At 44.6% G+C, this 16,035-nt stretch overlaps 1 protein-coding gene across 1 annotated transcript in view; it reads right to left on the bottom strand.

Moving 5' to 3' along the window:
• The window catches only part of LOC135822499 (protocadherin Fat 4-like), a 137,762-nt gene that overhangs the window by 27,870 nt on the left and 93,857 nt on the right, over positions 1 to 16,035 (bottom strand). Inside the window, exons 75-86 of the mRNA XM_065335280.1 lie at positions 15,614 to 15,697; positions 14,840 to 15,001; positions 14,120 to 14,254; positions 13,143 to 13,472; positions 12,383 to 12,580; positions 10,566 to 10,790; positions 9,637 to 9,801; positions 8,606 to 8,689; positions 7,640 to 7,801; positions 6,912 to 7,046; positions 3,494 to 3,820; positions 527 to 831 (exon numbers count right to left, since the gene is read on the bottom strand). Coding sequence (XP_065191352.1) covers positions 527 to 831; positions 3,494 to 3,820; positions 6,912 to 7,046; positions 7,640 to 7,801; positions 8,606 to 8,689; positions 9,637 to 9,801; positions 10,566 to 10,790; positions 12,383 to 12,580; positions 13,143 to 13,472; positions 14,120 to 14,254; positions 14,840 to 15,001; positions 15,614 to 15,697 — 2,312 coding nt within the window. The remainder of the gene's footprint in view (positions 1 to 526; positions 832 to 3,493; positions 3,821 to 6,911; positions 7,047 to 7,639; positions 7,802 to 8,605; positions 8,690 to 9,636; positions 9,802 to 10,565; positions 10,791 to 12,382; positions 12,581 to 13,142; positions 13,473 to 14,119; positions 14,255 to 14,839; positions 15,002 to 15,613; positions 15,698 to 16,035) is intronic.

Raw genomic sequence — 16,035 nt, 5'->3', positions numbered from 1 at the left:
ATCTGAATTATGCCCAAACCTTTCTGGCCCAGCACAACAGCAGTAGCATCGACACTTCTGCGAAAAGGATGTACAGTTACTTTCTGTGTCTCTATAGTAGTAATATTAGTACTCGCTACTACTAATGAAACGTGGAAACGCAATGTCTCTCTTAATGATTTAGCGGTACTCGCTATGACTTATGGTATAGTAACTGTTGCAACAACGTGAAATCCAGACTGATGTACCACTGCAGCGCTAAAAGTCACGCAGTCTCTGGTTTCCACACGAGGAAATGAAAATCGGTCTGTGATGTTGAACATGTACATGTGTACATACTTGAAGATCCTGATTGCACTTGCACTTGCACAAAGTGTAGCTCACACATGCTGCATGTATTATGATTGTGGCAAGTGAAATCCTTGGGCATGTAGTACACCGAGAGAATAATTCAGTCAATGTCTTTGTGTAATGCAGGCCACTAAAGCAGGATGGTGATAATTCAAGCCTTTTTCGTGATAGATGAAGCCACAATTACTCATATTACCTTCCTCCATCATCGTCTGTCAAGAAGAATGACAGGTATTGCTTGGAATCTTCATCAAATCCACTGAATGTCCCAATGGCAGTGCCGACAGGTTGATTCTCATGCACTCGATAGTCACTGATTCGCAGGTTCCGCGGTCTATCATTGACATCTTTCAGGGTGATGTTAACAGAGAAATCAGCTGAACGTGGTGGAGTGCCCGAGTCCGTGGCTCTTACAAGAACAGTGTAGTAGGGTTTATGTTCATAGTTCAGCCAACACGCTGTACCTCCCAGGGCTAAGCATGCCACATTCGACGGGCGAACCTGTTAGAAAAATGATGGCAGAATGAGCACACATCAAGAACAATTCGCCAGCTCAAAAAGAGAATTAGAGCTGAATATAGGTACTAATACTCGTCAGTTTGAGATCAATGAGTAGGGAAAAGTGCGCAGAGAATGTCAACTACCCCAACAGTTGCCGGACGTTACAGCCAGTATCCGAGAAATGCACCGTACAAAAGGTAGGTAATGCATATCAAAGATCATGAGATCACGAGGCAGGCATGTTAGTGGTGTCCACAATGTGGCAACCTGCATATTGGAATAGGTCAGCATGTTGCATTCCCCTATCATGTTCTTTCCATGGCAGAAATGCCAGCCACGATTTGAACCCACAGCCATTCATGCAAGCATCCGACCATGCCGTAATGTACTAACCACCAGACCAGATTGTATAACGGTGGGTTGAAACACACACACAATCATCAAAGGGTGGACCTGTCCTTTTCATTTGTTTCACAAAATGACGGTCCACTCCGGTTTATAAAATAGACTTTACCCTCTCATGAGGCTCTATCCGTCTCCTATTCTTTACGTAGTGGCCACGTTTGCACACTTCGCTGGATTCAATGTATTTAACACCTGGGTTAAGCGACCTCTGGTAATAGCGACCACCCAATTTTTACGACCCTTTTTCCATGCACCAGCTCTTCTGCATAGAAACTGCACCAGAAACAGTGACCATCTGCGTTGCGTGACCAGCGATCAACTTCTACGGTACAAAGTGTCATATCTGACTTGCATACAGCGACCACACATGCTGTCGTGGCTGGCAGGCTTGACTGGAACAGGGTTCAAGCGTGCTCAGAAAGAGTGCATGCAGTCAACTGAAGTGACAAGTGGCAGTACAGGGTATGTTCAATGTTGTATGCTTTTGTGTATTGCCGCGAGTGTGAAAAGTTTGAAAACCCATGGGTGCTTTGTGAGCATGCAAGTGTTCTATACCCAACGCCTGGGAAGAGGAGTACATGGAAGTGTTCTATACCCAACGCCTGGGAATAGGAGTACATGTAAGTGTTCTATACCCAACGTCTGGGAAGAGGAGTACATGGAAGTGTTCTATACCCAACACCTGGGAATAGGAGTACATGTAAGTGTTCTATACCCAACACCTGGGAATAGGAGTACATGTAAGTGTTCTATACCCAACGTCTGGGAATAGGAGTACATGGAAGTGTTCTATACCCAACACCTGGGAATAGGAGTACATGTAAGTGTTCTATACCCAACGTCTGGGAAGAGGATTACATGGAAGTGTTCTATACCCAACGTCTGGGAATAGGAGTACATGCAAGTGTTCTATACCCAACACCTGGGAATAGGAGTACATGTAAGTGTTCTATACCCAACGTCTGGGAAGAGGATTACATGGAAGTGTTCTATACCCAACGTCTGGGAATAGGAGTACATGCAAGTGTTCTATACCCAACACCTGGGAATAGGAGTACATGGAAGCGTGTGTATGATCCGATATGCTGCGAACCTATGGTAGCCAGTGCAGGCTAAATTTTATTTTTCAAGGAAACCCTTCGAAAATGGTACCAATCGATTCAGCATGGCATTTTCATTCCTCCTGCAAAGTTTCAGCTGATTTGGAGTCATGACAAGGACGCTATGGCGATTTGAAGATCGAAAAACTTCACTTTTGTTTGTCAAGAAGAAAGACCATGATCGCACACAAATCATACAACCCGTGTGGCACAATGATTTTTGAGCGAAGTTGATCCGCGGACCCCCGTGCTTCGCGCATGCATGCATGCATACTGCATGCACACACGCAGTACAGAGGCTTTTTTGAACGCGGATATGTAGTTCTTCGTCTTCTTCGAAATGTCTTCCAAATGCGTGGTGCTGGTGTTGTTCTCAGCTTCGTCAAGGCAGAATGCAGCTGCATGTGATGCTCCTGTGTGTTCATGCATGTTCTCTTTTCGCGTCTCGACATTGTAGCGTCCAGACTCTGCTCGACTGGAGAAGATTGAGGAGACTATGCTTTGATCCACATGGAAAATCGATGAAATTTGGTAATTATCGTCGGGCGCTAAAAAGCGCTGGGGAGCATGGGGCTAAAACTTCGTAGCAGTCATCCCTACCATGACAGGCATCGACTGGTATATGTTCCATTCTGTTCCCAACCACTACGGGTAGTCTGCGAAGCTTTCTTCTTCGCCGATTCTCGGACAGATCGTACGTCTTCGCACTGTATCTCTCGTCTCCCTCAACGGATCAAAACACGGTTTTCGCCAGGACGAACACAAACCCCCAGATTTCGCGGCGGCAACAACTTCGAGTAGGGAAAAGCTAGCAGCTAACCAGGAATCACCAAAAAACACGTGTAATACTCAGTGTGATTTGCGATAGCTGTCATTGTGCCGTCGCACCATGCATGTACCATGCACGGGAATGGAACACGGATGAGTCGTTTTATTACGACAGCCTGCACTGGCTACCTATGGGACCTAGTTCCAAAAACGAGCTGGCTTTAGAGATTGCTTTTGCTCAGGCTCGTGCCGTGGGGTAGTCGCTTAAACCAGGTTTTACTGCAAATGAATTTGAAAAGCGTTATCACAAGTGCTATCAAAGAAAACAAAAAACAAAAAATGAAATCTTGATACCATATTACATTACTACATAAAAAAAGAAGTAGTACCTTGAGAGTCTTTCCATCCAATAGAAATCGACCGCCAGCAGTGTCAACCAATGAGTATTGAAACGTCTGCCATGCTTTATTGGTATTGTCTGGGTCGAGGGTTGAAAGATCACCAACAATAGTGTCCGCAGGACAGTTTTCAGGAATTTTGGAGTTGGACAAATGCACTGACGTAGGTGTTTCGTTCACATCGACCACCGTAATGACAAAGTTCTTCTCGTAGCTTAGTGCTGGGCTGCCATTGTCGGTCACACGGACACGGATTGTCCAGGATGATGACTCTTCGTAGTTAAATTCTCCTATGTAGTGCAGCTGATTTCCAATGATCTAGACGGTGAGACAGTCAGCAACATATAACAACACAAATTCTTAGACAACAACCAATACTACCTGGTCGCTCTTCACAACCAAACGCACTATTGTGAGAAAAATTACTTCTAAAAAATTGACTTTTGGTTGGAGGTAAACAAATCCTTACAGAAGCACCGGAAAACACTGACAAGGAGTTGGGGCGGTACAACTTTGTTGGGAAAATTTTGACTGCATTTTTGAGTTTATCGGCAAGGCAGAGATGAAATTTGAAAATGTTTTCTGGTGAATCTCTGGAGAATAGCCTTCTCTAGCTTCCTATAGTTTTATTTTTACTTTTGGACAAAATTTGAAAACGTTTTATGAAAGGTTCGTGTTATTTTCTCACGGACCTTTCATAAAACTTTTTCAAAATGTGTCCAAAAGTAAAAATAAAACTATAGGAGGCTAGAGAAGGCTCTTCTCCAGAGATTCACAAGAAAACATTTTCAAATTTCATCTCCACCTTGCCGATAAACTCAAAAATGCAGTCAAAATGTGATCAAAATGACCCCTAAAAAGTTGTACCGCCCCAGCCACCTTAAGTAAATTTCTCTTCCAAATCGTTACAATGGTGTTATAAGCTAGTGAACCAAAAATGTTGCGTTATCCTGTTTTCTAGGCACTCGGACCAGGGCCACGTAGACATCAAAGAGCTGAGTGTGAGTAGTGGCACCTACCGTCAGGCGAAATAGCACGTCATAGTACATTCGAGATCAGCGGGAAGAAGATGACGACGTCCACTAATTTAGTATCTGTGCACACGAATCTGCTGTGTGTGTTACTCTGTGTGTCAGCTATGGCATCATCGCCTGTGGTTCCATGCCTAGCATGTACGTCTGAACCGTCAGGCAAAATTACTGGTCAGTCAGCGACACGCATTTTTCACAAAAATTTGCGTTTCACCTGCTGGGAGAGTATGCGTGTACTCGAGTCTCATCCTGAGCACGTTTTTTTCTTTTTTCAGCTCCAGTATAGCTGTATTTTTCTTTGCAAAGCCCTCACCTCCCCCCTCCCCCCTCCTCGATTGATGTGTTCGTTGTTCAAACGAAGTGGACATTCAATCATGAAGGCAGAGGACATAGGAGCCTGATTGGAGTTTCTCGTGGCATAGGACGGCCACACAGAGACACTTTGGGATTTTCTGAATATAAAATACCGTACGCACGATGCTGAGATCAATTTGTGCGATATCAAATTGTTTGTGATCTACCACATCGAGCAGAACGGGATCCAAACACAAGCTTACCGACGGTTAGGCTGCCGACCTGACTGGACAAATGATCCCTGGCTTCACCAGACGCCAGAAGTCGGACACCATGTCCTTTGCTGCGACGTCCATCTCCAAAAAGAACTCCATCTTCGTCGTGAAAAGGCTTGAAATACTCAATATTCAACCGAGATTCGCGGTCTCACCCTTTCTCAGATCGAATCATTTTTTGTTGCAGCAGTTGCAGGGCAGATCCCTGCCACTACTTCAACAGAAGATGGCTCCAAAGCATGCCTGGAACAAGCCATATCGAGGTTGCAAGCCACCCCTCTCAGCGCTTTTTTTGAAGAAATTTGAAATTTCAGTGGTGGAAGATATACTATGAAGAGAATTTCAAAAAGTATGTTTCGCGGAGCGATCGCTCAACCTACGTCATTCAAACTTTGCAGGATGGTTCAGACGTACATGCTAGGCCTGGAACCACAGAAGATGATATCATAGCTGACACACAGAGTCACACACACAGCAGATTCGTGTGCACAGATACTAAATTAGTGGACGTCGTCATCTTCTTCCGGCTGATCTCAAATGTACTATGACGTGCTATTTCGCCTGACGCATCCTGCAAAGTTTGAATGACGTAGGTTGAGCGATCGCTCCGCGAAACATACTTTTTGAAATTCTCTTCATAGTATATCTTCCACCATTGAAATTTCGAATTCCTTCGAATTTTTTGCTGAGAGGGGTGGCTTGCAACCTCGATATGGCTTGTTCCAGGCATGCTTTGGAGCCATCGCCTGTTGAAACAGTGGCGAGAAGCTGCCCTGCAACTGTTCCAACAGGAAATTAATCGATCCGAGAAAGCGCGAGTCCGCGAATCTCGGTTGAATATTGAGTATTTCAAGCCTTTTCACGACGAAGATGGAGTTCTTTTTGGACATGGTGTCCGACTTCTGGCGTCTGGTGCAGCCAGGGATCATTTGTCCAGTCAGGTCGGCAGCCTAACTGTCGGTAAGCTTGTGTTTGGATCCCGTTCTGCTCGATGTGGTAGATCACAAACAATTTGATATCGCACAAATTGATCTCAGCATCGTGCGTACGGTATTTTATATTCAGAAAATCCCAAAGTGTCTCTGTGTGGCCGTCCTATGCCACGAGAAACTCCAATCAGGCTCCTATGTCCTCTGCCTTCATGATTGAATGTCCACTTCGTTTGGACAACGAACACAACAATCGAGGACGGCTTTGCAATGAAAAATACAGATACTGGAGCTGAAAAAAAGAAGAAAAACACGTGCTCAGGATGAGACTCGAGTACACGCATACTCTCCCAGCAGGTGAAACGCAAATTTTTGTGAAAAATGCGTGTCGCCGACTGACCAGTAATTTCGCCTGACGATAGAGGCATACTGTTGGAAACGGTTTAAAACGGGATGCAACAATGTGGACTACAGCTGAAAATTAAAAAAATTAAAACATTTACACATACTTCTTTGCACACACAGTTCAGGGTTCAGACTAGCAATGTGCACAGACTCTAGTCTAGCGCGGAAAAGGTGAGCCATGATGATTTGTTGGATGCCCGTGCTTTGCTGTGTACCTTTTCGTTTCAAATCCGAGAGCTGTTTTGTAGGTGGCACAACTCACAGTGACTCACTTTCCTGTGCGCTCGTCACCGTACTGAGCATCTAGAAAGGAAGAGTAGCTATCCTTAAAATTGGAATGGAGAAAGAAGGACTTCCAAGTACACACTTTAGATATCAATCAACGGATACCTCCCTTCACCCTTCATAATGTCTAGTACACATCCCGAGATGCTCTCAACAATTCTTTTAAAAATGCATGTAGATGCTTACTCACCACAAATGAGTCAGTTCCTTGGCTAACCAGCTTGTAGGTGAATGATTGACTGGGGTCATCATCCGTAGGCACAAACGTACCAATGAATGGGTCGACAATGTTCTCAAGCACACGCTGATTGGACAGTGTGATGTTCTGAAGACAGCACAGAGAAAAGATATCATGATCCGATTACATCATATTAGATTTTCACTCACAGAGCAACTGTTCAGTACATGGGGTAGTGGTCTACCAGAGCAATAACACTCACGATCAACTACCACGAGGAAAACAAAGACCACAATGGCAGGTTCAATGGAGTTATGCAGAACAAGAGCAAACGCACGGAAATATTCGTGAGTGAAAAATACGTTTTTTGCACTCTTTCGCTATGCTCAGCCGTGAAAAAAAAACTATTCCAGTCCATGGCATACACTATAATAGCGCGTGCACACCAGGTATGTTGCAACCTAGTGCATTGTGATAAAAATCAACTCTAGCGGTGAAGCAAGTGCGTTGGGCAGGTGAATGCACACTCGGTGACTTGGATCCAAGTTAGGAGTCAAGTATGCACGTCCAGACATTGTGAGCACTGATCTGTTCAATTTCGGATTTCACGATGAGTGTCGCCACTATTCAGCAATGAGTCAATGACACAAAAGCTGACTCAAAATCTTAATAAGACACTGACATAAGTAATCATGGCGTGATGTCAGGCATTGGAATATTACTGCCAAGTCTAAACTCACCTCCGGCGGGTCATTTACATCCAGTACACGGATGGGAAAACGCTGAACTCGGACGAGGCCAAACGGATCACGGACACGAACTGATATGTAGTGAACAGACGCCAGCTCGTGATCCAGACTACCAATCACAAAGACCTGGGCACGGCATGTACTGCCTGATGTCTGAAACGACACATAGAATGGTAAGGTATGATTTCTTTTACTTCGGTAACTGAACAATACAGAGTACTAAAACTGAGAAAGAGAACCAAATAGGAAACAAATAAACAAGTACATGTGATAGACAGAAAGAGCAGTACATGAGCAGTACATGAGCAGTACATGAGCAGTACATGAGCAGTACATGAGCAGTACCCTGTATAATGATAATCTGGCACAAAAAGCCTACATCTGACACCGGGGAGGAGTTTATCAATTCCAGTTGATACCAAGTTTCAAAGGATCAGTCGGGGAAATTGCCAGAAAAGAGAAAAAAAATGCCAACCCACCAAGACTCTAACCCAGGACATTGCTTGTCATGAGCAATGCTCCATCTGAGCTATGGGACCAGACCGAACCTAGAAGGCGTTGACAAGTTTTTCATTCCAAAGGCAGCTCACAACACGTCCCACACATACTACGGTCATTTTCCCTCCCGGGGGACCAACCACGGTCAATTTGCGGAGTGTACTAAATACAGAGCATAGTGCAAACAACAAGACGGCAATAACCAGTTAATCGTAACTGAGAGTTTGATGGTCGAACCATCCGCAAACGATGATGACATTGGCTCCTACGCATACCCCTCAATTACTCTAGGAGTGCAAAAAAGTCCATAAATGACTTAAGAAATACGGGTACAAATAATGGGATGGGAAGGGAGCAAGTTATGGAAGAAGTGAAAAAAAGCTGTCGACAAGGCGCATACATGTCCTGACAACGATTCAAAACAACCAGTGGGGAATAGCTGAGCCACTGCTGACTTACAAAGTTACAGGCTGGCGTGGCGCTAATTGAAAACAGTCCACCGGCGTCATCATCCAATGTGAACACTAGTGACTGTCTTGCATCCTTAAAACACAGAACCCATACCAAACACACACACAAACATACACATACACACATACACACACACACACACACACACACACACACACACACACACACACACATACACATACACACATACACACACACATACACACATACACACACACACACACATATACATACACATACACACATACACACACACACATTATATGTACACACACAGACACACACACACACACACACATACACACACACACACACACACACACACACACACACACACATTATAATATTATGTACACACACATTATATGTACACACACATTATATGTACACACAGACACATACATACACATGCATATGCACACAAGCACACACATACATGCACAAACACACACACACACACACACACACACACACACACACACACACACACACACACACACACACACACACACACACACACACACATGAACACACACAAACACACAAACACACACACACACACACACACACACACACACGCTTACCTACACTTACACTTACACATGAAGCCACGACTGTAGCGAACAAGCTATGTTAGACATATCGGTAGCAACTTGTGCTGGCATTAAAAAATTCAACAGCTTGCTAGGCTGATGCAGTGACCTGAGCTGACGAGGCTCACACAAGATACCACATGTTCTTTGCGTGTTCCATCACCGTCTGCCACCAATGTGTGCTAACTAGAGTTATACACGATGGCTAGAAACTGTGGGTTGAGCAGGCGATGTGTGCTCAAGGTAGGGCACATGGGTCATGCGTAAATTCATCAGAGGTTTCAGCCACATACTTCCCCTATACAATAACTAGTGCTGGAGAAGAAGACTGGAAATATAGTCCAGACTTTGGGTCATTACGATTTTGTTCACGGTTTCAGCATACAGACACGGCTGACGTGGTAACATGACTTCTATGAACCCTACCCGATCTTGTGCCAGCACCGTCCCTACTGGGGCACCATAGTGGGAGTTCTCATCGACTGCAGGATGATTGGCAGGGAAGACTTGCTGACCCGCCATGTCAGTGAAAACGGCTGAAATGGGATTTTCGTTCACGTCGGTGACAGTCACATTGATCTCAAGTTCAACCTTCACAAAACACACACATGCACACGTGCATTAAGTCTTAATATTAAAACGGAAGTCGAATTCCAGCAAGCACCTTGTGTCTAAAATCTGCGTCTGCATTTCAGTCCTCCGTGGAAGCGAGGCACTGACATGTCATAACTAATTACAGTAAGGACATTGTTCTGGGGTGGAAATTACTGCAGTGTGGATTCTGACATTAATATTTCAACCATGAAATTTTAGTCCAAGTATTTAGCCAATGGCTAACGGATGCCTATAAAAGGGAGTCTCCTGAAGAGCATGAGGTAAGAGGGCTGGGTTGAATTTCATAATGGATGTGAAGAACGAGCCGATGGCGGACACAGAGGTGATGTGTAAAAACAGTACGGATTGCTCGAGGGGGACACAAAGCAAGGTTAAGTACCAAAGATTTGCTTAGCAATCACATACCCTGGCCAAATTTATTTTATAACAGAGTCCAGTGTGCTTCTATTGCATTCCAATTCTTGTATACTTGAAGAGTATGACATCATTCAAAATGAGAACCCCATTCCTGCTCTTGCCATGGCTGGCTAACACTGCCTCCTGTGTATTGGCTTTTGTCATTGGACGGTGAAATAAAATGAAATGAAATAGCTCCAAGAACCCTAGAGTTATTATTATGCATCACAGCGGGCCGATCTACCATGAGGGACATGAATGTTTGACTTTTCAAAGAAATGGACTGTCTAAGCTATAAGCTGTAAAGCTCAGCTCTGTGCAACACGGCAAGCGAGATGACTTACAGACATAGCAGGGTTTCCACTGTCGGTGACCTTCACAGTGACTTTGTGTACAGTCTTGGTTTCATAATCTGTAGACTTGGCCTTCACTAAACTTTTACCATCCGCACTCAGTTTGAATTGACCATTATCATCATCAACAAGCTGCACTTGGTGAGTTTGTCCTTTGTCTTCATCAGTGTAAGCGAATACTCCAACTACTGTTCCAGCTGGGTCATTCTCTTTCACCTATCGTACAGAGCACATACACATATAGAATTGTCAAAATGGTCACGCATGCTATGGTCGGAGCGCTTGGACTCAACTGGAGCAGATGTGAATTTTGACGATGACAAATCGACCATGGTGACGGTAGGACCGTGGTCTATGCAAGCCATCATTTACCCTGTTAAATATGGGTAAAGGTAGCCTATGGCAAATTCAAGCCACAGGGCTGAATGGATTTGCCACGCTATGCTTCAATGAGTGTAACATAGTGAGGTAGTACTTATCTCCTTTCTCCTTTGCCTTGGCATCTTTCCAATGCTACCAATTATTTCGAACTATGGGATTACCAACGGAGAACATTAGAGTATATACTCACACTCTGGTTGGCTTGGAAATATGGGAAACAGCGGGGCACAAGGCCACAAGTTATGCATGAGAGTCCACCATCTAGACCAGATGTTGAACAGATAGTCTAGTAACCTAGCTCTTTGGAGATTGAGTATTAAGCTTCCTCGCATCGGCTTGGTTGAGCTTCTTTCTGGTAAGCGTCAAAGTCATCTGCCTTCGTGTGCAAAGTGCAAAGCTCAGTGCGTTTTCCGCAGTTGGAGCACTCTAACTTTGACGTTTCGCCGGGCAAAAAGAGGTGTTGTTTTTTCACGGCTGAGCGTAGCGAAAGAGTGTAAAAAACGTATTTTTCACTCACCATTTTTCTGTCGTGCTCTGCTGCTCTTCCACTGCGCAACTCTCCCCCACCTGCCATCGTGGTCTTGTATTCCTCGTAGAGCGTGGAGTTTTCCCGCCCTCCCTCCCTTGGGTCCCGTACGTTGTTGGGCTTCCATTGGGTGCTGTTTTACTGGTTTTCCATGGCATACTTTGTTTTGTGTGTTTCTGTCCCGAGGGTCTCGGGGTTTTTTGGTTGTACTTCGAAGTATGATTACTCCTTTCTGCTTGTTTCTCTTCGGTTTTTCTTTTGGGTGTGACTGGCAGTGGGGCAGGTCCCATATTAGTAGAAGGGTTTTTTGGCCGCAAGGCGAGTTTTTCCCCCAGCCCGGTTGAGCGGTCGTGGCTGGAAATTTAGGGAGTCGGATTTTCAGGCGCTCCCCCACTGGCCAGTCACCCACACCAGGACATTGCTCTGCTCGTGTCTTGCACTGACATATCTCTTGCTGGCCGCCTTGCTCTTTATTACTTCTGGCCTAGTCTTTGGCTAGCGTGTGGCTGCGAGTGTGGTGTGACGGAATACTGAGTTCATTCTGTGAGTACATTCTGGTAGACCACTACCCCATGTACAACCCGGTTGCTATGTGAGTGAAAAGTGTTTTGTTTATCAGATTTCATTGCGATCGGCTCAGCTCCACTGATGAGACCTAGCAAGGTCAAAACACTGAGCTAGCTACCCGGGTACTGGGACTACACACAATCATCAAACAATAGTGTGGAAGCTAACACATACTGGTACTATGTCTTGCATTCATCCCTGAACTGAAGAAGGTTGTTGCTATGCAGTCCTGGGTTGATGAACCGGACTTGAAATTTCACTGGTCCATTCACTCTATTCTAAGTAAGCACTGAAGTTCCTGTGAGAAATGTCATGCCACCACGATTCGACTTACGATAGAGTTACTGATAGTGAACTGCCTTGGTTGATCGTTGATGTCCTTCAGTTGAATCGTTAGATTGAAAATGGCGCTTGCTGATGGCGATCCACTATCTGTGACCTGGACTGAAACACTGAAGCTAGGCGTTCCTTCATAATTCAGTTGGCAGTACACACCACCATACTTCAGGCAATCTGCATTTGACACAGCAACCTGTAGAAGACAGAAAACAAAGCCCGTCACATCAAGTGAAGCTCCAAATGTCGAGTCTACCGGCTTGACATTTTATCATTCTCACAGCCAATACAAAAGTCATATTCTTTCTGTTATGCGTCACTTGCCAAAGATACAAAATATGGTTCATTATACCACATCATAGTTGACAGATTGCCATGCTGAAGCATGAGGCAGGCAAATAGCGTACAACCTCGAGGCATGAGTTAAGTGGTCCCTGGCGGTCAGTTCTTCACTCCAGATTATTGATAGCTCTACCTGTTCTCCATATGCTGGCTTTTGTTCGGAGTGAAAGTGATAGCACCAGCATAAATTGCAGAATGGTTTGTGGAGCCAGCATAAGTTGTTGAATGGTTTGTTGAACAAGCAAGAATTTATTCTAGAATGATATGAAGAAGCAATCCAGTATATAGTGGGTGGCACTTTTCACCCCCCCCCCCTCCCTCTCATTCATTACCCATTTTTCCGGAATTTATTGTTTCATCGGAATATAGTTATGGTCACAAACCCAATATTAGTTGAAGTCGTTCCTTCTGCTAACCTTGATATCATCTCCTTCGATCTTGAATATCCCCTGAGCTGAGTCAATCATTGTGTAGCTGAATGTCTGCCGTTGTCTGTTGGCATTATCTGGGTCAGAGGTTGTAAGTTTTCCAACAACTGTATCCACTGGACAGTTTTCATTGATTTGATAATTGTCCAATTGCACAGATGTTGGTGCTTCATTCACATCAATCACATTGATAACAAAGTTCTTCTCATAGCTCAGTGCTGGACTGCCATTGTCTGTCACACGAACACGAACCGTCCAACTTTGTGCCTTTTCATAGTTCAGACCTGCTACTGTAGTGACGAGTTCATCGCCAGAGATCTGGACAAAGGTAACAAAGGAAATGTGAACTTAGATGGCAACATAAGCCAAAAATAGATATAGTGGGAGCACAAGTGGCTCATAACTCATACATCCTGTTCGTTGGCTAATCATCTGAAACCGTCGTATTAGCCACAGTGGAATATTTTTGAAGAATTCATGGATAGCAAAGAAGTGAGATGAACAGGAGAAGAGACAGGCCAAAGCACCGGTGTTTGGAATTGCCACGGAATTTAATTTAACTGTATTGTAGCAGGCGTCGTACTGGGTCGAATCTTACTACTCCCGTCCCCATGTCATTCATCGTCACACCCATACTATTGTCGATAGAACTACATTGAAAAGGACTTTATCAGGAGATGACGGAGACAGAACTGAGCTAGAAAGACTCCAGAAGGCAGACTCCCAGTACTACAGTAACACACACACACACACACACACACACACACACACACACACACACACACACACACACACACACACACACACAAAACGTTACCATCATCACGTGACACAAATGCATAGCATGCATGCCAACAATAATGTATAGCAACTCATGTGAGCTCACATGCCCTGCATTTCAGGAAAAAAAGTAAAACTGCAAGAGGTATGACATGACTGGTTGGGTCAGAGGTGTTTTCCCTTACTGCAAATCTTCCACTGGCACTGTTTAGTAGTGTGTATGAGTAACTTTGACTTGTGTCCTGATCAGTTGTAGTGAAGAATCCAACAACACTCTTTGCCTTGTTCTCAGCAATCAAGGCGTTTGATAACGTGATATCCTTGATAGTTGCATACAAGAAGTAGACAAGAGAGAAACATACAAGAAACAGTGAACCTCTGAATGTACCACACACTGATTGCAAAGATATAGCATTTAAAAACTATTTCTTCCAATAATACATGGGTGCACCACTGCTACAGTGCTTGAGAATTGGAACGGCTTTGGAGCACAGAACCCAGGCACGTGCACCGGTGCCCTTCAAGGGGGGTTCGGGCCCCCCCCGGAAAAATTTCAAAAAATGAAGCAAAATCCTGCATTTTGAGCGAAAGGGGGGGGGGGGTTCCGGGCACCCAGGAACCCATACGGGGCACGCGCCTGGAACCATACAATAATAGCACCAAATTCGTTGAAATATGTGATGTTTTAACTTAAGATACTGGGATATACCCTCCAAAGTGGCTTGCTTAAAAAAAGCCTTGTCACATCAGGTGATTACCATTGCAGAAATCGGAAGGTCCTCGTCTGAAAAAGTCATAGTGAGACAGGTAATTAAAACAAATGACTTAAAATATTCAAAGGCCATCCACCCTGTGTGTGTAGTAGTTGTAGTGCACTAGGTACTAAAACCTTTTGTTCATCTTACCGTAGGAGGATCGTTGACATCTACTATCTTCACGGTGAAGTTCTTGACCCTGAATTTTCCACTTGGATCCGTCACCCGAACTACAACTTGATGTTGATATGAGTTCTCATAATCCAAACTTCCTAATACACTCACTGTCGCGGTGCAGTTACTGGATGATGTCTGCAACAAGCACACGGCACAGCGTCTTCAGGCTGGAATTGCCACAGTGCAAGCCAGAAGCTACGCCTACTGTAACTTACATCCTCTTCATACTCCCTCCTAGAGCACTCCCTCCTAGAGTCTACATTATAGGCTCAATGGCGTTTAGAAGAGGACGTGCAGCCCATGTTGCAGGAAATGGGGATATCCGTGTCACGGAAATTCACAAGAGCTCTACGACTAGCTTATAGTCGGATTTCACTCAGTTTGACTCGATCAGAATAGAATGTAATCAACCAGAATATACCGGATTTCACTCAGTGTGTCTTGATGAGAATATAATGTACTCAAACAGCATATGCCGCTAACTCCATTTTCCAATATAACCAGCAATTTACCATGCAGTGGGCAAAGCTACTTCAAGTAATTGACTGATGTCGGTGTACAAATGCAGACTTGGCTGTGGGTAAGGAGTACAGCAAATTCGGCAAGTCTTAGTCACCACCAGACACCACCATCCACCATGCACTCTAGACCCAATGCAACTTGATTCATTCCAAAAATCAGCCTGCCACTGTACACTTGAAGAGTGACAAATACATAGACTGGATAAAGCACAGGACGGAGACTTACAAAACTACATGCCGATGATGTGGATATTGAAAATCGACCTTGGGCATTACTGTCGAAGGAAAACGTCAACCTCTGATTGGCATCCTGAACAAGGAAACACAGAGATTTATTGCTCATTCCCAATAGCACAAAGTCTCACCACCATAATGGCATTGGAATCAGAAATTGGTTTGCCCGGCAACTCACCACTACATTAGATATTACCGTTAAGTACCGCCAGAGTGCCCCGTCTTGCGAGAGCGCTCCACCTTGGTTTTACAGCCAGGGAAAGGAAAATCGTATGGCAGAGTGCAACGAAGTTTGTATGGTGTGAGAGCTTTAGTGTACTAAGGTCACACTTAGTGGGTTTTGGTGCGGAGCTCGTGTCCCCTGGAAGGTACGGAGTGACTACACAACATGCAATGTGCGTACAAGGTTCGTGT

Source organism: Sycon ciliatum, chromosome 8, assembly GCF_964019385.1.
Source record: "Sycon ciliatum chromosome 8, ocSycCili1.1, whole genome shotgun sequence".
Classification (NCBI taxonomy): domain Eukaryota; kingdom Metazoa; phylum Porifera; class Calcarea; order Leucosolenida; family Sycettidae; genus Sycon; species Sycon ciliatum.
The sequence above is the reverse complement of the archived record's forward strand: the minus strand, read 5'-3'. Positions and strand labels throughout refer to the sequence as shown.